At 33.5% G+C, this 26,337-nt stretch overlaps 2 protein-coding genes across 2 annotated transcripts; one reads left to right on the plus strand and one right to left on the minus strand.

The window, feature by feature from the left end:
* Positions 1-2,218: 2,218 nt before the first annotated feature.
* LOC124365360 (collagen alpha-2(I) chain-like) lies at positions 2,219-7,437 on the plus strand. The gene is made up of 5 exons (XM_046821335.1): positions 2,219-2,260; positions 6,222-6,414; positions 6,683-6,973; positions 7,072-7,206; positions 7,319-7,437. The coding sequence occupies exons 1-5, from the start codon at positions 2,219-2,221 to the stop codon at positions 7,435-7,437; spliced, it is 780 nt and encodes a 259-aa protein (XP_046677291.1).
* A 51-nt stretch (positions 7,438-7,488) lies between these two features.
* On the minus strand, positions 7,489-23,588 carry LOC124365361 (cell wall protein DAN4-like). The gene is made up of 3 exons (XM_046821337.1): positions 23,454-23,588; positions 11,739-11,947; positions 7,489-7,935 (listed from the first exon to the last, which is right to left on the minus strand). The coding sequence occupies exons 2-3, from the start codon at positions 11,754-11,756 to the stop codon at positions 7,489-7,491; spliced, it is 465 nt and encodes a 154-aa protein (XP_046677293.1). The 5' UTR covers positions 11,757-11,947; positions 23,454-23,588.
* Between the last annotated feature and the right edge of the window lie 2,749 nt (positions 23,589-26,337).

The raw sequence follows: 26,337 nt of genomic DNA on the forward strand, positions 1-26,337 counted from the left end.
CCCCCCCCCCACCCCCCCCCCCCCCCACCCCCCCCCCCCCCCACCCATAAACGGCGAAAACATAATTACTGGGTTCACCCAATAACAAGTCAGCGATTACTAAAAGGGCAGTTTCACAAGTTATTTGAAGATTTGAGTGAACATCCTATAAAATTCTTTCAGTATTACCGAATGACGAAAAATAGTTTTGATGAACTTTTGAGAATAATTGGTCCATCAATTACATATAAAAACACAAAATGGAGATTGTCTATTAACCACCAGAAAAACGTCTATCATTGACTTTGAGGTTGAGTAATAATTACAGAAAATCAAATTATCTTATTTGTTTAATCTATTAAAAACACTATATATTAAATCAAAACATTTTTAAAAAAAAACACAAGGTACAAATTCTATCAAAATCAAATGTATACAAGAATAACTAATGGTTAGTAGATTTACGCCATGTAAAAGAGTTACGATAAAATCAAAAAGATCACTTCCCACTTGGTGCAGAGGGTGATGACAAAACACTTCCTGCAAAAATCATCGTTGTAAAAAATTCTTCTGCATTGGCCACAGAATTTGGTTGGATACACAGGTTGGTTAGAATTATGTCCGTAATGCAGAATGGCTATTGCTGTGGCTGTTGTGTATGTAGGGAAGAGCTGATGTAACCAGGGCGTTGGAATAATGTTGTCGAAAGCTTGCCTCATGAAAGTTTAAAATTTACTATCTTAGCATAATGCTTTTGCATCCTACATTTAATTTTTCCTAACATAGGAACCAAACCTTACAGCTAAGTGTTTATCCTTCAATACCCTCGTCACTTTGTCTTCTGTCTTTTCAAAATGTTTCAATAAAGATGTCTCATATGAGTTTGCATTTTGGTTTCTTCATACTATTTATTTTAATTTACGCCTTTTCACGCTCGGTCTGTTGCATATAATGCAAAGTGAGCATCTTTGCAGGTAGAATTACCTTCTTGAATGTCATCAGATAGCTATCATGTGGTTTGCTCTGGTTTCATATCATCCGTTTCATTGAGGGATGATATTACTAATAGTTTCTCTTCCTTTTACAAAGGGAACCAAAAACAGCATCGCATCAAAAATATGGATATTACTTTCTTCTTTTTGTTGCTCCTTTGGCCTGATGTGGTTTTTCCGTTGTGCTGCAATTTCCCTCAAAAAAGCAGTCACTTTAAATTCTTCACTTTTTTTTGAACGATCTGTACCTTGGAATACAAATTTAGTCTATTAACCCCCCATCGAATAATTTAAAAATTATATGTTTAGTTGATTATCCAATGTAAAACCTATGGGCCATAACCTTTCATTCATAACACTTTCTGTTGAATATAGGTAACCGTCATCCTTATTTTTCAGAATTTATATATAGTTTCAGGTACCTTTGGCCACATGGGAACATAGCTTTTCATCATTTCGTTACACTTTTTGAATAATTTAAATGGGTGCCAGCACAATTGGTTCCACATCATTAAAAGAATACTTTGTCTCAAAATTGTGGACATGATTACAACCAATAACACATGCCTACCCAAAATCAGAGCGAAGATTGGAAGGAGATAGCAAAACAATTTTACCTTGCGAACGAACTTCCCGACCCAAACTTGCCATTGGTGCCATTGACGGCAAACAATATAGAGGAATATACAGACAGTCCAAAAAAATCACTCTGATCTCTTTTTTACAATTGATGAGGGGAAAAATTTAGCACTTTATTCGGATTGTGATTACTTGAAACTGTAAGTAGATCGCAGACTATTGTTTTACAGAGCGCGTCAATACGAGTAGTAAGGATCTTACGTACGTACACAGTGTGATATCAAATATTACTGAAAAACTCCGCACTAGGTGCAAAGTTGATTGATGGCAAACAGTAACATCCCTCAAGCTCAAGAACTCTTTCCTAATGACGAAAATGGAAAACCTATGCCATTTGTTATAGTTGGAGATGAAGCATTTGCAACGCATCAAGTAAATTATAGTGAGGCGCTTAACCCCCAGGAAGAATTATATCCATGAAACAAAGAAGTATACAACTACAGAATGTTGCCGTGCTCGAAGAATGGCTGGAATTGCACGTTTGGTATTTTTAGGCGCAACAAATGGCGAATTTTCCATCGGCCATTGAATGTCCAAAACGAACTTAATGCGGAGGACATTATTAAATCATCCTGCGTCTCACAAACAAAACTTTGTAAGAAGAAAAGATGGTATTCGATTTGAAAGATGAATGCTATGAGTGTCCGCTGGTATGTAATACAACAAGTCGGTGTACGGGGTACCTCTTCATGGTATGCGACTAGCAATGTAGGATACTTGGCAGATTACTTCATTTCACCTCAAGGCCCCCTCATTACCCTTAGGCAATACGACCATTGTTTAAATCAATAAGAAGAAGTTGGCATAATAATACATGGGAAGTGATTTACAGAAGAAACGCTCTGTTTAAAAATTTGTTTAATACATGTTAAGTAGATAACTAAAGTTTATAATAATTTCATTGATTAAATCAATTTATACAACCATATCTTGGTTTAGCCAAAACTAGATACATTTGGAGGTTTAAATAAATTGCTAATAAAACTGTATGAACGATGTTTTTATTTACAGAAACCTATTAGGTAGACCCTATCTAAAATGGAAATATTAGAAAAAAAAAATGTTTCTTGGATGAAGTAATAATAAAAAATAAACAAAACTGGTTGGGAAATACAATTAAAAAAAGCATACAATTATTTTACCTCATAGACGATCAATATAATAAGATTTATAAAGATTAATACAATATCAAAGACTAAAATAAATTGATTAAATCGGGAACATATAGAACTGCAATGAATCCGGATAAGATATAAATATATCAAGTTAGTGTAGGACTACATTTTTTAGATATACCTGTAGGTGGTATTTTTAGCCAATTAATGCTATCCATATTTAAATCACTCACCTTTATGTTTTCTTTTCTTATTGCTCGTAAGGCTCGATTCCAGTTTTTCTATCACGTTACCACTACACTTCAGTCCACAGTTTTTCTTTAATATTTCGGTCACTGTACTCTTATAATTTGTTTATATAAAGAGCCGGTCTCTTTAAAATACCATGCTGCTATATAAATTTATGATGCAATAAATTTTGCTTGCTTCAATCAGAAATCTCTAACAGCGTTTCCAATCTCTTCTTATACTAAATAACTAATGCTTAAATCGTTTTAAGAAGTGTCATTGGGTAGGTTACACTCTTTCCAGAATCATTAAAGATTACTTTTGAATATATCATCTGTTATTTTGAACTCTAATACCAGAGGTGTAACTTAAGTGAGTCCCCAAAGAATTTCCGCTTATCATGCACACTTACGAACGGGGGCGTGCACATCTCGTGCCACAACTTATTTTTGTGCTTATATTCAATTCCATCTTTTAAGAATATTTATTATTCGGTGGCGCCTTTTCTAAGGCAATAATCAGGCTAATAAAATCATCTTTAGGATTGAATAATGAAATTTAAAATCCTACTGCTGGGATATGTGTCCAAATAAAACTATGGACGCTTTTCGATAATCTCTTTTGTTTCAAGAAACCACGTGTAAAATATAAAAAGTCATTTTAGTGGCGAAGAACTCTTAAGAGAAACCTGTTGTCTAACTATGAAACACAAAAACCAATAATATACAACAGTGACCAATTATTTTTCATGTTTCCAATATTGGTTTCTTGTTTATTTCCCTTTATTTTTTATCTATACAGAATAGAATAGGAAAATGTAAAACAAACAGAAAAATTATTTGTTTTCAATTATTAAAATTCTGCTACTTCTGGTAACTATTAAATCCTATATTAAGATTTTTAGGGCCAACCGTTCTGGCGCCTATCTTGATTGCAGTTCCATAAGAACATGGTTTAAATACGATAAAAATTTGGGTCATAAAAGTGCATGAGGTTCATTAACGTTGTTCTTATGGAGGATTTTTCAAAGTCGAATCCACTACTGCCAACTCTTTGAGATTATAAAACGACCTCAAATTTACTAATTTTTTATATACAAAGCCAAATACATCAATAAAAATTTGTATTCTTTTGTAAGTAGAATTGTGAAAATATGAGTTTAAAAAAAAAACAATATGATTCCTCACGAAAGGATACGGTCTAATTAAGTTAATTTTGCAAGAATTAATTGTGATTTTCAGGGAAGAGTAGACCTCAATTTATTCAGTTGTTTTACAACTTTTACAAAGACTAGGGGGTTTACGGATTCTAGTTGAGTTGTGATTGGTGAAATTTTGAACCAAACAGACTCATGGAAAATGACACCACGGAAAAACGTTCTACAGTATAAAATTCCCATAATGTGGAAATTTTAGTGAATTGTTTAGAGCATTTAAAGCGTTTATTATAGTAGTCCTTGAAGTCTTCAAACCATTCTGCAAGTGAAATTGCGCAAGTGAATAAACCCTTGTTCACTTGCGCAATGCTTCTCGTATTCTATAAAATATGATCTGTAAATCTAATAATAATTTGTTTTAATTTTAGTGGAATTTGAAGGAACACCATACATTTTTAAAGAACACTTTTAAGATAGTTGGAAAATACCAGACAGATTTAAGAATTGACATCTGTCAAGTTGAGAAAATATTTACGTGAAAAAGTATGTTTTTAATTGTATAATTAAGGCAAGAGCTATTTAATTTTAGTAGAAGGAAAGTGTTTTATGATGTTCCTTACAATATTAGCATTTTAGTTTAGTATTAATAATATTGGTTCTTTATTTAAAGTTTGTTTTTGACGATGGAAGAATTGTGAAGGAAACATTTTTCCGGATATTTGCCACCGTACATTGATACAAACAATCAGTAGCACTACGATTCAAGATCTGCAATCTGATCTCTTCCTTAGGTGAATAACTAACCTAACACGTACTACAATCTATGTTGAAATATACTAGTCATATCAGAGCGTTGTGACATGCATAAGTTAGGAATCACAACGTTGTGTGTCAACCCCATACACACTATATCTAAAATATGCATTTAATATAAAGGGAACACTAATTATCAAAATAAATAAAGAATACAGCCACAATAGGTCTGGACTGACCAACCAACCACAAAGAAACTGTGGTTAATGTGTTAGATTAGTTATCGACCTGAGGAAGAGGTCGGGTTGCAGATCTCGAAACTAGTGTAGCAGATTTTTTGTATCACTGAACGATGTCAAATTTGCAGGGAAATCCTGTTTTCCTTCATAATATTTGGTCTGTTGCAATGAGAATATTTAAGACTTAAAACTTTAAATATTTAGAATGAACCATAGGCTACTTGAACAGGATCGTAGAGGGAGCGTATTGTAGAAAATTGTTTACTTGATTGAAGAAACACTTTTAGTTCAAAACACCATTTAGTGCTACAATATGGTTGCCTTAATTGACTTTTATATTGCAATATTGAACAATAGCATATTTATTTCCAAGAAAGCATTAAAATCCTTCCAGGGATACTATAACTAATAGAATTGTCTATAAAGAAATATTAAACTTAAGAGCTTTCTTTAAATGTTATTACAGTTTACTCCATTAATCAGATTTGTTTTACTTGTGAAGATTATAACTTACTTAGAATAAAATTGTAACACAAATCTTTGAATTATCATTTATTGTAACAAAATAAATTATAAGGTAGATAGGTTGAGGGGGCCAGACAGGCGTCAAGTATCTTAGTCTCAATATTGATTTTTATTGAAGAAGTGTAACAAATTATGAAGATGTTGAATTTCCAGCAACAATAGGTAGTTCCAGATGTAACGTGTGTTTAGGAACAACTACAGCAGATGTGGGGTTGGAGTTTTTTTAGACAAATTATTGGACAAGCATATGTTTGCAAATATACAATAATTTGTCTGAGTTACAATAGTTGTAGATGAGTTCCACAAGTTGAAGAAGACGGAAGAATAATTATGATAGTAGAAGGTGTTATACTATTGGTTGTAGTTAAAGTTTATGATTACAGGTTGATTAATATGTGGCATTGGGTTACTAGGGGAAGATGGTGTTGTGGGCGTTCCAGGAGTAACAGGGGTAACAGAGGTTAGTGAACTTCCAGTTGTTACAGGAGTTTCAGGTGTTGCAGAGGTTCCTGGTGTTAATGGAGTAATAGGTGTTCCAGGTGTTTGTGGGAGTAGCTGGTGTTCCAGTTGTAACAGGAGTTTCCAGGTGTTATAGGGGGTAGCAGGTATATCAGAGGGTCCAGCTGTTGCGGGAGTAGCAGGCGTTGCAGGGGGTCCTGGTGTTGCAGGAATTGTGGGTGTTGCAGGAGTAGCAGGCGTTTCCGGGGTTCCTGGTGTTGCAGGGGTTGTGGGTGTTGCTGTTATAGCAGGAGTTCCAGGTGTTTACAGGGATAGGAGGTGTATCAGAGGTTCCAGGTGTTGGAGAAGCAGGCGTAGCTGGGGTTGCAGGTGTTGGAGGAATTCCAGGTGTTTGTAGGAGTAGCAGGCGTTGCCGGGGTTCCTGGTGTGGCGGGTGTTATAGTTGTAACAGGAGTTCCAGGTGTTTACAGGGATATCAGGTGTAGCGGAAGATCCTGGTGTTGGTGGAATTCCAGGTGTTGCAGGAGTAGCAGGCGTTGCAGGAGTTTCCTGGCGTTGGGGGTGTTATAGTTGTAACAGGAGTTCCAGGTGTTACAGGGATATCAGGTGTAGCAGAAGATCCTGGTGTTGGAGAAGCAGGCGTAGCTGGGGTCGCAGGTGTTGGAGGAATTCCAGGTGTTGCAGGGGTTCCTGGTGTTGCGGGTGTTATAGTTGTAACAGGAGTTCCAGGTGTTACAGGGATATTAGGTGTAGCAGAAGATCCTGGTGTTGGAGAAGCAGGCGTAGCTGGGGTTGCAGGTGTTGGAGGAATTCCAGGCGTTGTAGGAGTAGCAGGCGTTGCAGGGGTTCCTGGTGTTGCGGGTGTTATAGTTGTAACAGGAGTTCCAGGTGTTTACAGGGATATCAGGTGTAGCAGAAGATCCAGTTGTTGGAGAAGCAGGCGTAGCTGGGGTTGCAGGTGTTGGAGGAATTTCCAGGTGTTGTAGGAGTAGCGGGCGTTACAGGAGTTCCAGGAGTAGCAGGATTTCCAGTTGTTGCTGGAGTATCAGACGAAGTAGGATCACCAGTAGTTGCAGGTGTTGCAGAGGTTGCAGGCGTTGCAGAAGGTCCAGTAGTGGAAGGTGATGCAGAGGTAGGAGGAGTAGCAGACGTTGCAGAATTAGTTGTTTGTAACAGGGGTTTCAGCTGGTGTAGTGGATGGTGAAAGAGTTGCAGAGGTCTCAGGTGTTACAGGAGTGGTAGATGTTGCAGGGTTTCCAGGCGTAACAGAGGTTCCAGGAGTAACTGCAGTTGTTGAAGGAGTAGAGGTTTCAGGTGTAGCACTAGTCGCTGAAGTTCCAGGTGTTTCCTGAGTGGAAGCCGACGTTGCAGGGGATCCAGGAGTAACAGGTGTGGATGGTATATCAGAAAGTTGCTGGAATAGTAGGGGATGTAGGGGGTACAGATGTTACAGGAGTTACGGGAGTTGAAGGAGTCCGCAGAATGTCCCAGGTGTTACAGGAGGGGCAGACGTTGCAGGGGTTCCAGGTGTAGCAGGGGTTCCAGGAGAAACCGGTGTAAACTGGAGTAGCAGGTGTAGTAGTCTCAGGAGTAGATGGCGTTGTAGGAGTAACTGAAGTTCCGGGAGCTGTAGGCGTTGTAGGTGTGGCTGGAGTGTTAGATGTGGTTGTATTTGTTGGAGAAGATGTTGTAGAGGGCGATGTTGTTGAAGAGTTAGACATACTGGGAGGTGTTCCTGTGGATGATATGGTAGGACTAGTTGTGTGTCGTCCAGGACGTTGTTGTCTTGCATTCTTATGAAACTTTGTTAACAACATTGAACCCCATACCGTAAGCAGCATTAGCAGTACCTAAACATAGAAAGTGTTTTTCAACACTATTGAAATCCATATTCTGTGAGTTAAACCAATTGCATTTTTTAATCATTATATAAGCTAGGTATAGTGCAACGTAGAATCCTGATGATATAAACAGTAAACTAGTTTTTATAGATAGAAATGGTATATCTATAGAAATTACTACATAATAACAAATCACACCACTGAAAGTGTTAATTAATTTATTACACGTAGTATTTTACAAAAACTGAGTAACCTGAAGAATTCTTTGCGTCTGCATTCAACACTTTTATAAGTTTTCAATTGAAAATTAATTGCCTTTGGCTTGATGCTGGGAGCTGATCAAAAGTTTCAAGTCCATCCAAATATGTTTTAGAAGGAGAGATGAAAATAGGCAGTTTTATGATGAAATATATATATATATATATATATATATATATATATATATATATATATATATTCAAATATATTAAAATTTTATCAAATATTTTTAAGTGTATGCTTACTGGATTTATTTGTTATTATTTACCAAAGTTACATTTAGGTCCCTTGATTTTAGGACTTCCCAAGTGTTTAATTGCATTTCATTGTGAATAATTGAATAAATTGAGAAGATAATTGTGAATAATTGAATAAATTGAGATATTGCAACAGATTTATTCGTGAAATAAAAATTCTAGGTTTATGCTCTGTGTTACGGCGAGCCTACTGCGTATTTTTTGTATTTTCTTTCAGCGTTAGAACATTACTATTTTACGTTTTGATATCATTGAACAACGTTTCTGTCTTAAAACAAACAAAACACTTTATTATAGTTTAAATGCAAAAAGGTCAATGAATATCTAATAGTTCCTAAAAAACATATTTATTCAAATAATGGCAAAATCTTTATACTTACTACGAATTTGTGATATTTCTAGTATTGCTATACGTAGATCTAACAGCATCCACTTTTAGGAACCAATTATATAATACGCATTTCTAAACTTTTTTAAAATTACATAAAAACCATCAAATCAGAGCATTTAATTTCGAATAGACGTTTTTTAATATCTGTACATTCTGTCAATTATGATGAGTTTACTTTTTTGTAAAAGTAAAACTGTGGGTTTTAAAAACAAACTTGCAAAGTTTATTCTTAAAATGAAATACATTGTCTACAACGTGAGCATATGTTCAGTAGTGTGTACTGTACAATCTCTTTCATTTCCGTCTCTGAAGACTTCTCCAATCAGGTCATTGGTCCACTGAGACAACTCTCGGTCTCGTCTCATTACCAACGGAGTCTCCGTACTAGATAGATACCCTCTCATGAACAATTCCACCCTAGCTAACGTACTCTGTCCATCAAAATTTCTCATCAGTCCACTGACACACCCTCTCGGTCTCCTCTCATTACCAACGGAGTCTCCGTACTAGATAGATACCCTCTCATGAACAATTCTACCCTAGCTAACGTACTCTGCTCATCACAATTTCTCATCGGTCCACTAAGACACCTCTCTGTCTCATCTCATTACCAACGGAGTCTCCGTACTAGATAGATACCCTCTCATGAACAATTCTACCTTAGCTAACGTACTCTGTCCATCACAATTTCTCATCGGTCCACTGAGACACCTCTCGGTCTCGTCTCATTACCAACGGAGTCTCCGTACTAGACAGATACCCTCTCATGAACAATTCTACCCTAGCTAACGTACTCTGTCCATCACAATTTCTCATCGGTCCACTAAGACACCTCTCTGTTTCATCTCGTTACCATCGTAGTCTCCTTACTAACTGCCTTCTCATCAACACTTCCACCTTGGAAGAATATAATTCAAATATTCCCCACATATTCTATCACCATCGTTATTGGGTAAAACTTAAGATCGTTCTGTATAGAGTAAAACTTAAGATCGTTCTGTATAGGGTAAAACTTAGACCGTTCTGTAGTAGCCGGATAAATACCAACATCTCTAAGAACCAAATAAAATCTGACAACGGATCGTCCTTATTCTCTAGCCGACTCCAGTAAACCCTTCTCTCTCCTGCTACTTCCAACTATCAAGTCCTTCCAAAACCCATTTCCTAAACCCAACAAAACCATGGTATTTTATTGCTGTACGCAATAACTCAAAAAGCTGTTTGAACTACAAAAGTAATGATACTATTAAACCTATATTGACGTTTACACTAACAATGTAATAAATTTATTTGAAAATAAAATAGCTCAAAACATATATCAAAACCCCTATGATGTTAAATATCGAAAAGGTACCAAACTTTACAGTATTTATGTATAAAAATCTCGTGTCACGATATTTGTTTACTATATCCTCCGAAACCACTGAACCGGTTTCAACGATAAATAGACTATAAGCAAAAAGGTTGGGCTGGCTATGAATATTCAGATTATATGTTTGATTCTAAGCTAAAAATGAAGATAATGTTTTCCCAATTTCCACTTCGTTTAGCCACTGGCCGCCCATTTTTTATTAATAAATTTATTATCTCTAAAACTAGTAAAGCTAAAGAAATCAAATTTGGCACATAGGTTTGAATAGGTAAGAGGAAAATAAAAAATGTATTATTTTTCTTAATATTAACAAAATGGCATATGTTGAAACAGCTTAAAGTCAAATAACAAATAAACCCATTATAGTTATAAAACACTTTCAAAGTACTAAATATTTCGAAAACAGAACCGTAATCATGATGCAAGCCTCAGTGGAAGATGTTCGAAGGCGGTTGGAAAAACGTGTTGCCAACGCTGAGTACATGTTTAAACTGTAATTGAGTAATCCATAGGCAAAAAACCTTACGAATTAAACTCTATTTTATGTTATTCACAATTTTCATCATAAAAAATTTAATATTTTATTTCCAATGTAATGTTATTGCTGCTACATAATTGATTTTAGAAAAACTCCACAGCTTCAATGAACACAACAAAATAGACTAGTACAATCGTGTACCACAAACATATAGCTTGAAAGTACATTTAAAAGTAAAATTAATTTACATATAACTAATAAATCAGTCATAATTATAATGTGAATTTACAAATTGAAATCAGCTAAATTATAGGCTAGTAAGTATAAAATAACTTGACAAAGATTCATTACTACCTAGCCAATATTAAGAAATTGTAAATGTTATTGACATGAATTGGTAAAGCGGTTTACAAGTCTTTTCATAATCTATTCCAATTCAATCAACTTTAATTTTTCAACTTTGATAAACTTCACTGATAAGATATTTTCCGGACACTTACCATCGTTCAGTGATACAGAAATCAGTAACACTACGTCTCGAGATCTGCAATCTGATCTATACCTCAAAAAGTAAAACACTAATTATTAGAACTGAACTAAAGAGTCACAATAGGTCTGCACTCACCGACCAACCACATAGAACTGACCAAGATATCCGCCAACTGTAACCAGATGGCGGCAAAAAATGAGGAATCGGGGGAGTGAACACTTTTTCTATTCATTTTAGATTAATTCATAAAACCATACTGTGACCCTGCATTTATATATTACAAATCTCTAATCTGTTTGATACTTTAAGTTTTCTTTTAAGTTTATTTTTCAGAATTGGCAAACCAAAGCGGCCTAATGCCGACTGATTGTTTGCCAATCACCAATCACATCCATTGTCATTTCTGTTTTTTTCACCTGAGGAAGACATCAGATTGTAGATTTCGAAACGTAGTGTTACTATTTTTTCACTGAACGATGTCCGGCATATCATATTTTTGACAATTGTAAAAACCAAACTTCTAACAAAGAATCCAAAACCTTTTGAGCAGATTTAAAGGAACATACCATCAGAGCCTTACCCATGATTGCGCTGCAAGTTCGATGGTTCCTGGCCCAACTCTGGCGCCAGTGTCCCCCTGCAGAGAAGCTATACCACTGTTCGGATACTGCCCTCTGTCATCAGCTGACACATCCAACGTCCACTGGGTCGGTACAGCTAATTTCCTTGTCAGTTTTTGTTAACCAGTGCGACATCCGATGGCCTCTAACACATCCTAAAACGAGCGAAAATCATTAGTGATTAGTAGCATTATCTTTGCATCGCGTGTTAGGCTTTTGTTATAACTGTTGTTGCAGTGACGCCATAAACACAATTAGTAGTGGAAGTGCTCGCTGTGTATGGAATATAATTAATTCCAGTTGCTGGTGGTTTTTTTTTAATATTACATGTATTATGCAATTAAATATTTTGTTCCTTAACAAAAATGTTAAATGTCAAACACTTTTACGACCGTATTAGGTAGATTTTGTATAAGAAATCTACCCAATGCATTTGTCCTCTAGGTAGAACGGAAACATGTAGCCTACACATGACTTCAACCTTAGAGCCGAAAACCATCCACCGTTCCTAAGTTTATGAACATATATCTTTCCCAGCTTGGTATGGCATTTCATTTCAGTATGGTGTTCATTAAAAAGATTTTAAAAATTTACAATTAAGGTTTTTCAGGATGTAGAGAAGAAGTAAAAATTGTTTTGGAACGCCAATTACATTTAATAAACTTTTTTTAATAAACAAAGTTTTTGTATATCGAAGGGTTTTCGAGATATTGATAACATTATTAAATCCTATAAGAAATAATATATTGCTATTTCTGTTTATACAAAATAACTTACTTCTTTTGAGTATTTTAGCCGTATAATAATGAGAAATGTTTCATTTAATATATACAAAATCAACTTACTTCTTCTGAGTGTTTTAGCCGTATAATAATGAGAAATGTTTCATTTAATATATACAAAATCAACTTACTTCTTCTGAGTATTTTAGCCGTAAAATAATAAGAAATGTTTCATTTAATATATCCAAAATCAACTTACTTCTTCTGAGTATTTTAGCCGTAAAATAATAAGAAATGTTTCATTTAAAATATACAAAATCAACTTACTTCTTCTGAGTATTTCATCCGTAAAATAATGAGAAATGTTTCATTTAAAATACATAATTTTAATCACATTCAAATGGTCCTTAGTTTTTTTCAATGGTCATTTTGAAAAATCTCAGACCTTTCTATTCTTCATTGTATAAACAAGTAAAAAGTATAAATTTTACAAAACTGTTGGATGCATATTAATCATATATTTAAAATGAGGCATCTCATATAATTTAACGACCAAAACGATGGGGGCCAAAGCGATTGAAGCCATGGCTTAGAAGACTAACTCGAATACCTGTTAGTCTTATATAATGTTATGTTTGTTATGTCTGTTATGTTTGTATAATCATAACACAAGTTTGTGAAACCAATTTTATAGAAATTATTTACGAGTACTAAAAATCTTGACTGATACAATTTCCGTTCGTTGTAAACATAGCGTCCCAATACGGGATTAACCTTAACCACTGAATTTATAGAATTGAATTGAATTTAAATGGAATTAATTTTTTCCATACCACTAAACACACTTAAGGATAACATTTGAGTTCGCTAAAAATTTAAATTACAAATAGACGCCCACATGGTTTGTTTCAAATGTCAAATGTACTCATATATAAAGACTGTGGGTAGGGTACGATAAGCGGACCCGGTTTTTTATATCGAAGAATGTAATCATCGATACCTAATATTCGCATCTCAAATCCTAGACTATCAATCGATATAAAGTACCTAGTTCTAAATAACAACCATATGTTTTAAATTAAAATATGAATCTAATATTCACAGTGATCAAACAAATTATTACAACCAAAATTAGGAAAACTGAGGACGACCATATTTTGCTCCTCTCACAGTTACAGTTGTTTCTTTCCCACAAATTTCACATAATGGGTTTTTCCGCACGAGTCCAACATGTTGAAGTCATGAAATTATGTCTTATCATCTTCCAAAGCAATGTCGCGTAGTTTTCTAAAATTTACTGTCATTTTTGATAATCAAATGTTACTTATATAAAATTGAAATATTAAATTAAGAGAGTGTAATGAAATATTATTATTTGAGAGTGTTTACAGCTATTGATATAGATTGTTTAATTAATCGTTAAAAATAATTAATCAGTATCGATTGATTGTATCGATGGTTATGATTAAGTAATATCGTTTGCTCATTTCGATATAAAAAACCGGGTCCGCTTACCCTACCCAAGATTGTAACTAAACCCTATAGACCAAGACTAGCAATTAAATGCAACTAATTGTTTATCCCTTTTCGTTTACCGTCTGTCTGCATGTATCTGATTTCTAATTTTAATTTTTTTTTTTCAGAAACTAGCAAAAGTATAGACCAAAACTTTGGAAGTGTTATTTTTTTCGAAGTCTAAAATCAAGAGAAAAGTAAATAGGGTATATTATCATATCACGTTTCAATACGTCGGTTGAGATTTCAAAGCCTAATATCACGAAAACTAGAAAAACTGTGATAATCCGTAAACAATAACAGTTGCTAAAACTAATTTCAAACATTTTGAACTAGAAGTAACGTAAACGTAAGTTTTAAACTGTTGTAATGCACGGCAAAGTTTTCATTGTTGACACGTTTACGGCATTATTACCCATGAATTAAAACTTTTAAAAGCTTCCGTACATTATTTACTGACTGATGATTACTTCTCATGGAAAGAAGTTGTGACTGATTTTTTAAATTTTATTTATTTTTTATTATTTTTTGTTATTTATTCTTGGTCATATTCTGACTTATTCTGGAGTCAAAATTATTGTAATTAGAATTAGCACCTTTTATTAATTCTTTTACTGTTCCTTTTTTAAGACAATACTATAACAGATACTATAAGGTCCAAGTAACTCGCTTATTGTCAAACGTGATTTTCTTTTTCTTCTTCCGCACTGGCTCTCAGCCTCTTACACAGAAAGAAGCAAGCGCTTTATTTGTTTTAAAGAATTACTGTTCACTTTTCATCAAAAACATTTGTTAATAATCGTTTTAACGGGAATTTTAATGTTATCAGGTGTAGTTTATAAAGAGAGTTACCTATGAATTCAAGAATTTAAGATTAATAAAATGTCTACTTACTTCATTAATCCAGTGTTTTCTAATGATAGTTTCTTATGATAAAAGTAAATATAATAAAATAGCTGTAAGCGACCATTTCAGATGAGTACTCCCTCACCATATAGTAATAAAACTGTTTGCGATAAGAACTTGATACCTAAATACCATATATTATAGGAACTAATAAGAAAGATGTGACAGTTTTTACGAAGATTTTTACGAAAAATGTGAAGGTGTTTTTTTGAGCGCAGCGAGTGAACGACGTAACCATTAATTAACTTAACCACATCCATTTGTTGGTCTTGTTATTACGCAAAACTTTGTCTATTTAATCTTTGCTGTATCTCTTATAGTTTCCAAGATTACTTCAGTGAGGGGACAAATTGGAACACCCGTTTTAAGGTTAAATGTAGATACATACAAAAGGTTCACTTAATTTTAGTATTGACTTAAAAGGTCAAAAGGGATGGGGCCCCAATATTCACGATGTAATACAGTAATTGTGCGAAATTTCATAACGTTGAATCAATTAATTTTTTATTGTAACTTTTATAATCATTAGGGGAGTTACACAGTCTGCAAGTCTTATTGACCCATAGTTTCAAGCAACGAAATTCACAACTAAAAATTGAAAGGTGTTTTGGAATTATGTAATATTTTAAAACAGTTTTTTTACGTTTCTCAGTATCTGAAAAGATAAACAAATTTAAATGAAATGCAATTGAGTTTTGACTGAGAACACATTTTGTTTTTAGGTTCCACAGTATCTCGTTTGGTTTTAAGATGGTGACCGACTACGACGTAATGCAGTATTTTATAACACACCAGCAGTGTGAATGAACACGCTCCTTGTAGGTACTCGGAAATGCAATCACAAGTTTTGTTTATTCCGAAATATAAACAGATGTAAGGTAAATGCAATCGATTTTTTGACAGTGGAGTTATATTAAGTCATAGACCTTGATAACTGCTATGGATAAAAAAAGTTTTTCACTACACGTGGAATTGCAGGCATTTATCCCATGTAAGGGCAGAGCCTCGAGCAGATCATGCCTTTAGTCAATATACTGTTGTAATAATAGAGGGCGAGGTATGATACTGATTCGTGGATTTAACAGGTTAAAGTAGGGAATTAGGTGCTTTTGGCCTAAATAAAAACGGTGACAGATAATTTTTTTATAAGTATAAACCCCAACAGGGCTGTCTTCAGATGTCAGCACCTGGAAGCTAATTCTTCTACGTTAAAGCATCCCCCATGGTTTGAAGTAAATGATGGCATATAAAAGAAATCCTTACCCCTCATAAATTTCATGATATGTCAGCCTCTGTTAGCAGACTCCCAGGATTCAACCCTGTTTCTTGAGCATAGTATTGAACACTTTAAATTCCCTTATATGATTCACTGCGAAATTTCATTCAATTATTTACCGATATTGAGCATTTCAAACTTTGACCAATTGCTTCACCGTTTTCTCAATGCTTGAAAATTTCAAACCATTGTCATGGATCAAAATTGAGAACCACTCCGTATTTCGATTACAAAAACTTACCCATTCTATATTTATCTTAATAGCTAATTTAATTTATTTTCATAAATTCCTTCTGTTTCTGTAGTATTTTCTTAATTTTACATGCTGATGTATGGATTTAACAATGTATATAGACAATTCAGATATAGTAAATAAGTATTACGTGTCTAGATATAGTATATTGAACTTTATACCCATTCGGGAAGTAGAAGAATAAGATAATTATAAGCAAGTATATTTTTATTTATTCATAATCAATACTTAGGAGAGAAGATAAGATGAAGTAAAGCATAATAAGTAAGGTAAGATAAGTAAGGATAAGGAGATAAGCAAGACAAGTACATAAGTAGTTGGTTCCTTCTTACTTGCATTTTTGTGTTTAAAAATTATTTTTAACAATTTAAATTTACACTAGAAATAGTACGTAACAATACCCGTGTCTATGTAGTACATTAAAATTTGTACCCGTTCGGGAAATAGAAGGATAGTTAAAGATAAGTTAGTCATTTCTCTGTTTACTTATCATCAATACATTTGGGAGAAGATAAGTAAAGTAAAACAAAAGAGATGAAATAATTAAAATAAGGTAAGTAAGCAGGAGGAGATAAGTAAGAAGATAAGTACATAGATACAATAGTTTTTCGTTTTTTATTGTCTGAGAAAGTAACTGTTCTAAGAAATAAGATAACATCATATCAGAAACGCTTGTTTTTGTTATCTTCACTTGAAATCTGTGGATCATTCAAACAGCAGATGCAGATTGTTGATCACCTTGCGAGCTGATATCAGGTATCCTCTAGTATGATACCAAAGCCAAGGTCGCGGGACACAGAGCAAAGCTATCAAGGCTGACATTATCTAAGTACATTCTTTTGTAATTTTCAAATCTTTAAACATATTCTTTTTAAATATGAATTGCTGCAAATAGTATTCTGAAACTTTTGATCCCTTATTAACACCACATGTGGCAAATATGAGTAGTTTCGTATGATCACAAATTTCTACTTTTTGCTTTCACATGGAATGTGTTATACAGTATTGGGCTTTCAAAGAATTTAGTATAATTGTACACAAAAAACTTTATTTCTGCTTCATGATTTTATGATATCTCAATTTTTAGTTGAAGAACTGCAGCTTGCTTCGTTTTTTTACATTACCTTATTATCAAGCACTTGAGGTGAAACATGAAGTTTTAAAACATTTTATATTTTAGTGACGTGAAAAAGACAATAGAAACTAATTGTCTCAAAAATGTGTAGTTACAAATTTTTTTAGTTCAAACTGAATTAGAAATTACTGAATATTTAGTTTTTATCGGTCCTAAACTGTATTTGAATAATATTTACAATGCATCAGATGTTTTAAATCCGTTACAGGTGCAACCTGGAGTAAAAAGTAGATATTGAATTTGTATTTAATTAAAGTAAAACTATCCGTTTTAAAGTAAACAATAGATAGTAAGTCGTTCTGTGCAATTTGCATTACACTACTGATAAAGCACTGTATTTTTAATATTTTCTAAAATCTAAATGTAAACAAATGTTTCTGTCTCTTTGATAAACTTCAGTTGAAAGTGTCAACAGCTGTTAAATATAAGCTCACTTTGGATTACTTGTTGCAAATATTTTATACTTTTTTCCCGATTTCTTAAATATTCTGTGAAACTATTTTAACTTTTCTCTCCTTTTAAACCTTTCTTGGACATCAACGGTATTAAAAAAGAATTAGCCGAATTGGTCCAGACGTTTCCGAGATTAGCGCTAGCAACACATCTAGATATTCGTTTTTACATAGTACAGATAACAAAATATAGTGTAAAACAATTCAAACTGTTCTGAAGAAAGCAAAAAATTCGTTAAATAGTGTTGTAAAACTGGGTACATTTAAGAGAACGTTATCACAATTAAAATGCAAGCCTTTTTATTATCTATTTCACGAGATAACAGTTCCAGGACTAGATATCTAGTTGTTGGAAACACTTACCGCTAGAGAGCAATCATGGTGATAAGTTCACTAGTGTACGGTTGGTGTTGGTGTTGGCGAATCAACTGTCCACCACAGACAGGTTCATGTTGGTGCTCGTATCAGCTGGCGTGATGTACAGACTGTCTGATATGGCGTGATAAAATGAGACAGAGATAAAATGATTACTTTGTATGATCAGATTCATTTAGTCAATTACCCAGATATGTCCAGTTTTATATAGCTTTTGCGTGGAGAGATGGCCTTATTTGTATAGGCCTATACACGGCCATGATGGCTGTAACAGTGGACTGTGTACTGTCGGATATCAATATCAGTATGATGGAATACAACCATCAGATGGCTATTCAGATAGTCCCTGCCATCAAAGACAGATGGAAATGTACTGTGTACTGCATCCCAAAAATGAATGCTCTACTTTTTAAATGATCACGAATGTTCGCTAAAAGCTTCTTGTTGACGATGGATGATTTTGACTAAAAGCTCGTTGTTTATGATGGACGAATGTTGACTAAAAGCTCGTTGTTTGGATGAATTTTGACTAAAAGCTCGTTGTTGACGATGGATGATTTTGACCAGAGTATTATATTTCCCATCGTTATGAGCCTACAACGATATCCCATATTCTTCTTCTTCAGCTGATAAAAGAAAATTAGGTTACATGATGTAGCTATGGTGGGAAGGACTGATTCAATGTGAATGTTGGGTTTAGATCCAGTTCATCTTCGTCTTAGTACAGCGTCTGAAATCTGGAAGCAGGTGAACTAAGAAGGTAAATTGGATCTAAACTTAAAATTCACATTGAATCAAACATTCCCACCATAGCCACGTTATTTGCAGTTGATTGCTTCACCGTGCTTAGAGATTGTGTCTAAAACATCACACACACTCAATTGTGCACATGACGAGATAATGAAAAGACTTCTTCACCTAGATTACATTATATTTTGTAGTCTCTGGTGTCGAAATGATGCAAAGAGTTTGTCTTGAACTTCTTTGTCACCGACGTTTTTTAATCTTTCCAGACGAACATCACTCTAGATTTCAGGAGTCAAGTCTGCGACATCGTCAGAATCAGATAGATGATGCACTAAGAGGAATGTGAACTAGAGCTAAATTCAACATTCGTATGTTTGGTGTTGTAAGCACATCCTGCTAAGTTTACGAAGTCGTGTGGATGTTGTGTGGAAGCTATTTGTTTCCACAAAACCGACTGACCAACGTCAACATTGTTTTGTATTATTGTATCAATTTTTCTGTAATGTATTGTATTATTTCTTCTTCCTTCTAGACCAAAGTATCTCAAGATCTTTTATGAGCATTGTTTTAACTTGGTGTAGACAACTTAGAGATAGTCTCGGACTCCCAGAGGAGAAGAATTTATTTTTCCAACGCGTCTGTGCTGCGAGATTGCAGATAGTTAGTTGCAGGCGCGTGGTGTCCCTCTGGAATTACAGAGCTCCAGAATTATATAGTTAGTGTGTTTCCACTTTCATCCGTCAGAACTCCCTCACACGAACTAAATTTCCCTCAGTCAACTTCAGTTTTACCTTAAAGGTTGGTTTCCACCGAGTAACTTTCAATTATATTGAACGTTGTCAGTATATGTTCAATACAGACTTACAAGCCGGTATTTAGGAACAACCAAAAAATACTTAAAATATTATATATAAATGTATATGTACACTATATATACATTTTAGTTGTATATTAGGAAAGAAATGTGAGATAGTGGTAAAACTGTAAAATGTTTCATGTAAATAACATAAATACATAGGTTGACGTTTTTCTTAATTGAAATATTTTAAGTAAAGAGTGTATGTCAAGTAGCCAACGCATACACCCATAACAGTCTAGGGAGACCAATTTGTACTTTATAAGGAAACAATCTTTTTTTCTCTTGACATCAAAAGAGGAATGTTTTCTACGGAAGAAATCGATTCAGTGACACTAGTTTTTGTGAAGGTCGAAATAGGAGGGTATATATAGAAGATTAAAAATATGAAACGACAACCTTTTTACGAATTATATTTTTTATAAATTTACAAAGTTATAAACGACCATCAGACAGATAAGTAGTAGGTATAGTACCAGTTAAGAGTTTATTAGCTGGCACTAATTTTAAATTTATTTACATATCTGACTTTTGGTTCTAATTGTATCAAGCTAAAAAATATGAATTCTGGAAGAATATTATTATTTAATATTTTTAACCCTTTTGGTGCCAATTCATTTCAACAATCACCAGCACTAGCGCGGCTGACAAACAATCGGTTTGAAGGAAACTTGTTTGCTTATACGATGCAGATTGGCTTTTGGCTCCTAGCTATGGCGAGGATAACAGTGATAATGTCCTTTGCTTGAAGGTTATTTTTGACGATGGAAGGATTGTGAAGGAAACAGGATTTTTCCGGACATTTTCCATCGTTCAGTGAAACAAGAAATCAGTAACACTACGTTTCGAGATCTGCAATCTGATGCAACAAGAGATCAGATTGCAGATCTCGAAACGTAGTGTTACTGATATATTCTATCAAACGATGGAAAATGTCCGGATCCAGTTTTTCTTCACAGTGATAATGTATTATGAAGTACTCATCATTGTAGTCATCATGATACTGATCTTTTGTCAATAAAGGAATATATTAACTTGATTATATATACATCGGGGAGTAGCAGCATTAACTTTGCTACAGTAACTTGGGAATACATAAAAACTGAAGATGCAAATAGATTGGAATTAGCAAGAAAATTTTAACTTTGAAGCTGCAATACAAATCAATAGGAGTTTCATTTTTAAAAAAATCAATAACGATTGATTTTTAAAATTTTTTATATTATTTATATTTATAAGTAATTTAAATCATCTATGTATAAATTATCTTTGAAAATAAAATTAATTAAGTTGTGTGTGAAGCCGCGGGTAACTGCTAGTACGATATAATATGCTACCGTATGATGTTACGTCTCGTCAACGGTCGTCAGTGATGCTTCTGTATTAATATGCCGATTCGAATATTTTAAAACTTTTATTTGCTGTTATTATAATGTTTTTAGATCAGACAATCGTTGTAATACGAGTATGTTGAAGATTACATTACATTATAGTTTATTATGATGATAGATAATAATAAAAATGTCTATTGATTGAGCGTTCATCGAAGTACATTTATACGATGAGCGACAACATCCGGGAAAATACATAAAATCTTAATAAAATAAACAAAATACTCGGTCTGTTTACATCTTTACTAATGTGTAGTCACACGGTACAATATTCAATGTTAATAAAGATCCTCATAGGAAAAATTATGTGCGTGGCTCAGAGTTCGATTTACATATTGTGCGCTTACTACACATGCTATAGATACAGAAAAAAGATACAAAAAAGCAGCACTTAAAAATAAAATAATTTTTTTTTTTAATGTCTACAGTATTGGTTAATATAAGTTCATACTAATACTACTATATAATAGTTGTAACCACACTTAATCACAAACCAACTGCAGTAATTGACTATCATTACAGAAATGCATTTCTTCTTCATTTATTTAGTTGAAAGATCTATCAGTTACTATATCAAAATAAATGTTAAGTAAATAAATCCTAGGATTAAAATTTAATTTTAAATAGGTTAAAAGGTGTTGATTCAAAATATATTACATTAAAATTTATGAGGAGACAGTTTGACTTTGAAGAAATTTAAATACTCATACGAGACTCATACTGGTGAAGGAAACCCAGCTGTAAGACAGGGCTTGTGTAGACAGTGTTAGTCAGCAATTTGAAATGTTCAAACGTGCTCTGGGTAGATTACTAGCTCTGCGTTATCAGCTTCTCCCTCCACCAGCTAGAAGATAAGTTTTTCTTAGAAATCGAGTGAAACCTGCAATTCTCTTATCTGAGAAGGAATTGGTGGCGTAAAAAGAGTTTGCACAATTAGCAGCATTTACAATTTTGGAGACCAGCATGCAAACGTATTGTGCATGTTTGGTTAAATTTTGTTATGCAACCGAAATTGTCACTAAATCACACGATCGATGCGTGAAAATGTACGAAAAACATATTTTATGTACAACTGCCTTATGGAAAGTATTTTTATCCTTAAAACCAATTATACTTTTGAGGAAAATACTATGTATGAGTTCTTCCCCAAGTTACCACCACAAAATGTAAAAAGTTTGGAATATTTTAGCGTTTCCAACACCCCTTATGCAAGAAAAATATATTCCCTAAAACTTTTGATTTAATTTTGATACAATAGTCATTTAAATGACGTAGTTACTATTTCAATTATAATGGGGTTTTTGTGTTATGATTTTGAACAAGAAGTTGGCATTTTACTACCTGAATGTAATTAGTAAATAAAGTTAGATATTTAGATCAAATTTACATTGAGTAGAATTGTTTTTAATTTCGATAAAGCGCAGGAGACTTACGAGAACTCGTACTTTTATTATATAAGCTACATTGTCTCAAAACTACTAGTTCAAATGTGATAAGTACTTTCCTGAAAGGGCGCATATAATTTCTTTACAATTTTTTTGCTTCATTTTAAACACACAACAAACATTTTACATTAAATACACTTAGCGAAAGGTCTGAATAAAATATATACAGTCATTCCAATTATGGCTAGACTCTCCAATAACATAAACGAAAGCAACTGGAGAAATACTAATTTAAATAGGAGAGAAATTGGAAGATGGAGACATTGGTTACTACAATACTAACTCTTTATTATCCATATATCAGTCTAGTGCGATAAATAATAATTTGATGCTATTTATTGCTGCATGAGTTATTTGTATCAAAATTAAAATATGGTTTGTCTTTTGTTACCTGTTCTGGTCGTAAATATACTTTAGCCTTCATCTTTCCTCAAAACATTTTTCTTTACCTCATACTGTATAATAATTAACTTGAAACAAATTCATAACTTATTTATTTCCTCATCTTTAGCCTCCATAGATAGATAAATATATTAGTGATTTACCAAGCATACTAATTATCGGTAATTTATACTAAACTAAACCTACCTAGTTTTATTCTGTTGGTATTATGGGATTTGATCCCTTCGATAGGTATAAAAATCACAGTAGGATCCTCCTTCAGTTGTACTAACTTTACGCGAACAAAAATAAACACTTCACTTAATCCAGACTATATCAGGCTTGTCCTTACCAACTACATTAAACAGACAGATTCGGCTGAGATATTTACCTTATCAGTAAGAGGTTGTGATTGGAGGGGAGTAAACCGGTTTCTGACTTAGATAAAAAAAGTTTCTAATAGCTTCTTCTACCAAAGGAAGAGATTTACCTGGAAATTTGGCAATAAATTTAGAAAAGGAATTCATTGCTCCACCATAAATGCAACCAGTATCTTACTAATTGCACTTCATTTCGGCCTTCCCACTTTCAGGGCAATATATTGGTGTATCCATTTCACAAGATAATGTTTTCAATTGCTTTTCCTGCCTGATGCTCTTTATTTTTATACCTTAGCAAAGGAACTCGCTTGAAGTTTTGTTAAGCATAATTCATTATTATTTATTGCCGTGAATGTTGTCTGTTTTAGTTTTGATTGTTGTGTATTACTTTTATTTGTTATTAACAGTATTGTATTAAGTTTTTATAGTTTATTACACGTTATACAGAGTGTCCCAGAACTCTGACCAATACAATTGTACATCTTGAATCGTGTCAGTAGAGTTACTTTTTTTAATATAAAAAAGTTATAGATGTATTAGTTTACTTTTTTAAATAAAGTTATTAATTTTATACATTATATACCTTTTATCTTTTTATGTTTCAATCAAAAGAAACCTACATAATGGTAAGGATGTTATGACCAACAATGTAACGGTATAATCAGCTGATTAGAGCAGCTAAAATTAAAACAGCTGATTGTTGAGGCTCACGAACATTACTGTAACATAATAACAGTGGATATGGTTTAGGAATCGGAGGTTTTTAAAGCAGATTATTTCCCTTATTTATAAACAGATCTTCTTAAACTTGGTATCGTTGGATTTGCAATTACATGTTCTAACTATAATGTAATAACTATCGCTTTTTTTATCAAATGTCGTTTTTAAAATGTTTTACGCTTAAAGATTTTAGAAAGCCGCCATTTTGAAAATAAAGCTTTAAAATATTGAAATTTTTGTAATCAGGCATTTAGGTTGTAAAGGTAATATATTAATTTAAACTTATTACAATAAACCATTCTTAAATAAAAATAGTACAGTGAAAAAACTGAATAGCGAATATTTGAGTAACTATTGATTTTTAGAAAATTTTAATATGATTTTTTGGTTTGCCTATGGTCTAGGAATAATATCTGAAAATATTAATAGAAAGTTCTGGGGCACCCTGCATAATGGTTTATATAACACTGTTGTAATAAATAGCAATAAAGTATATGCTTCAAAGTTTGTAAGCATGATTCAACTTTTTATACAGTGTATAAAGAAAGAAACAAGTAAATAGTTTCATTATTAATTTAGTTTTCACGTAATTTTTTATAAAATATTAAGATTTAGATGTAAAAGAGTTAATATCTAAATTTTTACTATACATTTCAAGACCTTTACAAAATCCATCTTAGTTGCCTTTTATCACAAGTAAGCTCAGATTTGTGTGTGTGTGTGTGTGTGTGTACCTGTATACTGGATTAAATTACTACGGCCATAAATATACACTTTTTTAATGTTTTCTTTATTGTGGCAAGACGGCAAACTCGGCATCGATGTAGAAATATAATTCACTGGAAACGGATGATAAACTTACGAAATCGCGTGCAAAGGTGCGTGTACTGCTAGTTAGAAGTAATTATCAAATTTTTATTCAGAAACTACGTTCTTATGCAAATATAAAATTCGTCACTTTACACATAGTTCTCGTAACTTCAATAATATAATGTAACAGTAAATAATAACTAAATTTAAGTTCTATGTTAACAAAATAAAAGGCTACTTCATATAAGATTTGTACTTTAAATGAGATCTTTAAATTGAGTTCTAAATTCAAACAACAAAAAATGCTTGTATATTTGTATATCGTTTAAAATTTCTATGTACCTACTTTTATATTTTTACTTTATTATTTGTAATTGTACGTGTTTACTACCTAGCAATAAGATGAATAAATCATTTTGAAATTTGATCATAAAGTATAACGATTCCCCTTTCTGCTAAACACTCTAGGACTATCTTAGATATGTTGATAATTTGACATCTACCTCGTTTTATTTCTCTATTTAGCAACTTTCATTTCGACTAGTAACCAGAGATGACTCACCCTATTCAGTATACGACTACAACGCGATGCTGCAAAAGGAGATGGCGTGATGCAGCTGCAGACAATAATAAACAATGACATCATCATTTAGGGCCTTGAGAGTTTGGAATTTTCGAGAGATTTTATAAGGCCTCATCAAACTTCTTATTCACTTTTCTCAGTTTCATGTTGTCTTTTAGCACCATATTTTTTATTTCCTCCCGCAGCAAATCCGGTCTCTCTTAGTCTATCCCTTGAATTCTTCGATACTACCCTGTTTTGCTCTCGTCTCTTTTCTTCAGCGTTCTCTGTCGATGTCACCTCCTCAGGCAGTTGTTCCTCAGATAGCTCTTCCTCAGACAGCTTTTCTCAGACAACTCTTCGTCAGGCAGTTCTTCCTTAGAAAGCTCCTCCTCAGGCAGTTCTTCCTCAGACAGTTTCTTCCTCAGACAACTCTTCCTCAGGCAGCTTTCTTCAGACAACTCTTCCTCAGGCAGTTCTTCCTCAGACAGCTCCTCCTTAGACAGCTCCTCCTCAGGCAGTTCTTCCTCAGACAGTTCTTCCTCAGACAGCTCTTCCTCAGGCAGCCCTTCCTCAGGCAGCTCTTCCTCTGGCAGCTCTTCCTCAGATAGTTCTTCCT

This window comes from Homalodisca vitripennis, chromosome 6, assembly GCF_021130785.1.
Source record: "Homalodisca vitripennis isolate AUS2020 chromosome 6, UT_GWSS_2.1, whole genome shotgun sequence".
NCBI classification, from domain to species: Eukaryota; Metazoa; Arthropoda; class Insecta; order Hemiptera; family Cicadellidae; genus Homalodisca; species Homalodisca vitripennis.

Excerpts from the sequence above, each read along its gene's own strand:
- LOC124365360 (XM_046821335.1), top strand. The coding sequence starts at position 2,219 with ATGGTATTCGATTTGAAAGATGAATGCTATGAGTGTCCGCTG. Across the intron at positions 2,261-6,221 it reads AATGCTATGAGTGTCCGCTG|GGGGTAGCAGGTATATCAGA; the intron begins GTATGTAATACA and ends CAGGTGTTATAG. Across the intron at positions 6,974-7,071 it reads AGTTGTAACAGGAGTTCCAG|GAGTAGCGGGCGTTACAGGA; the intron begins GTGTTTACAGGG and ends CAGGTGTTGTAG.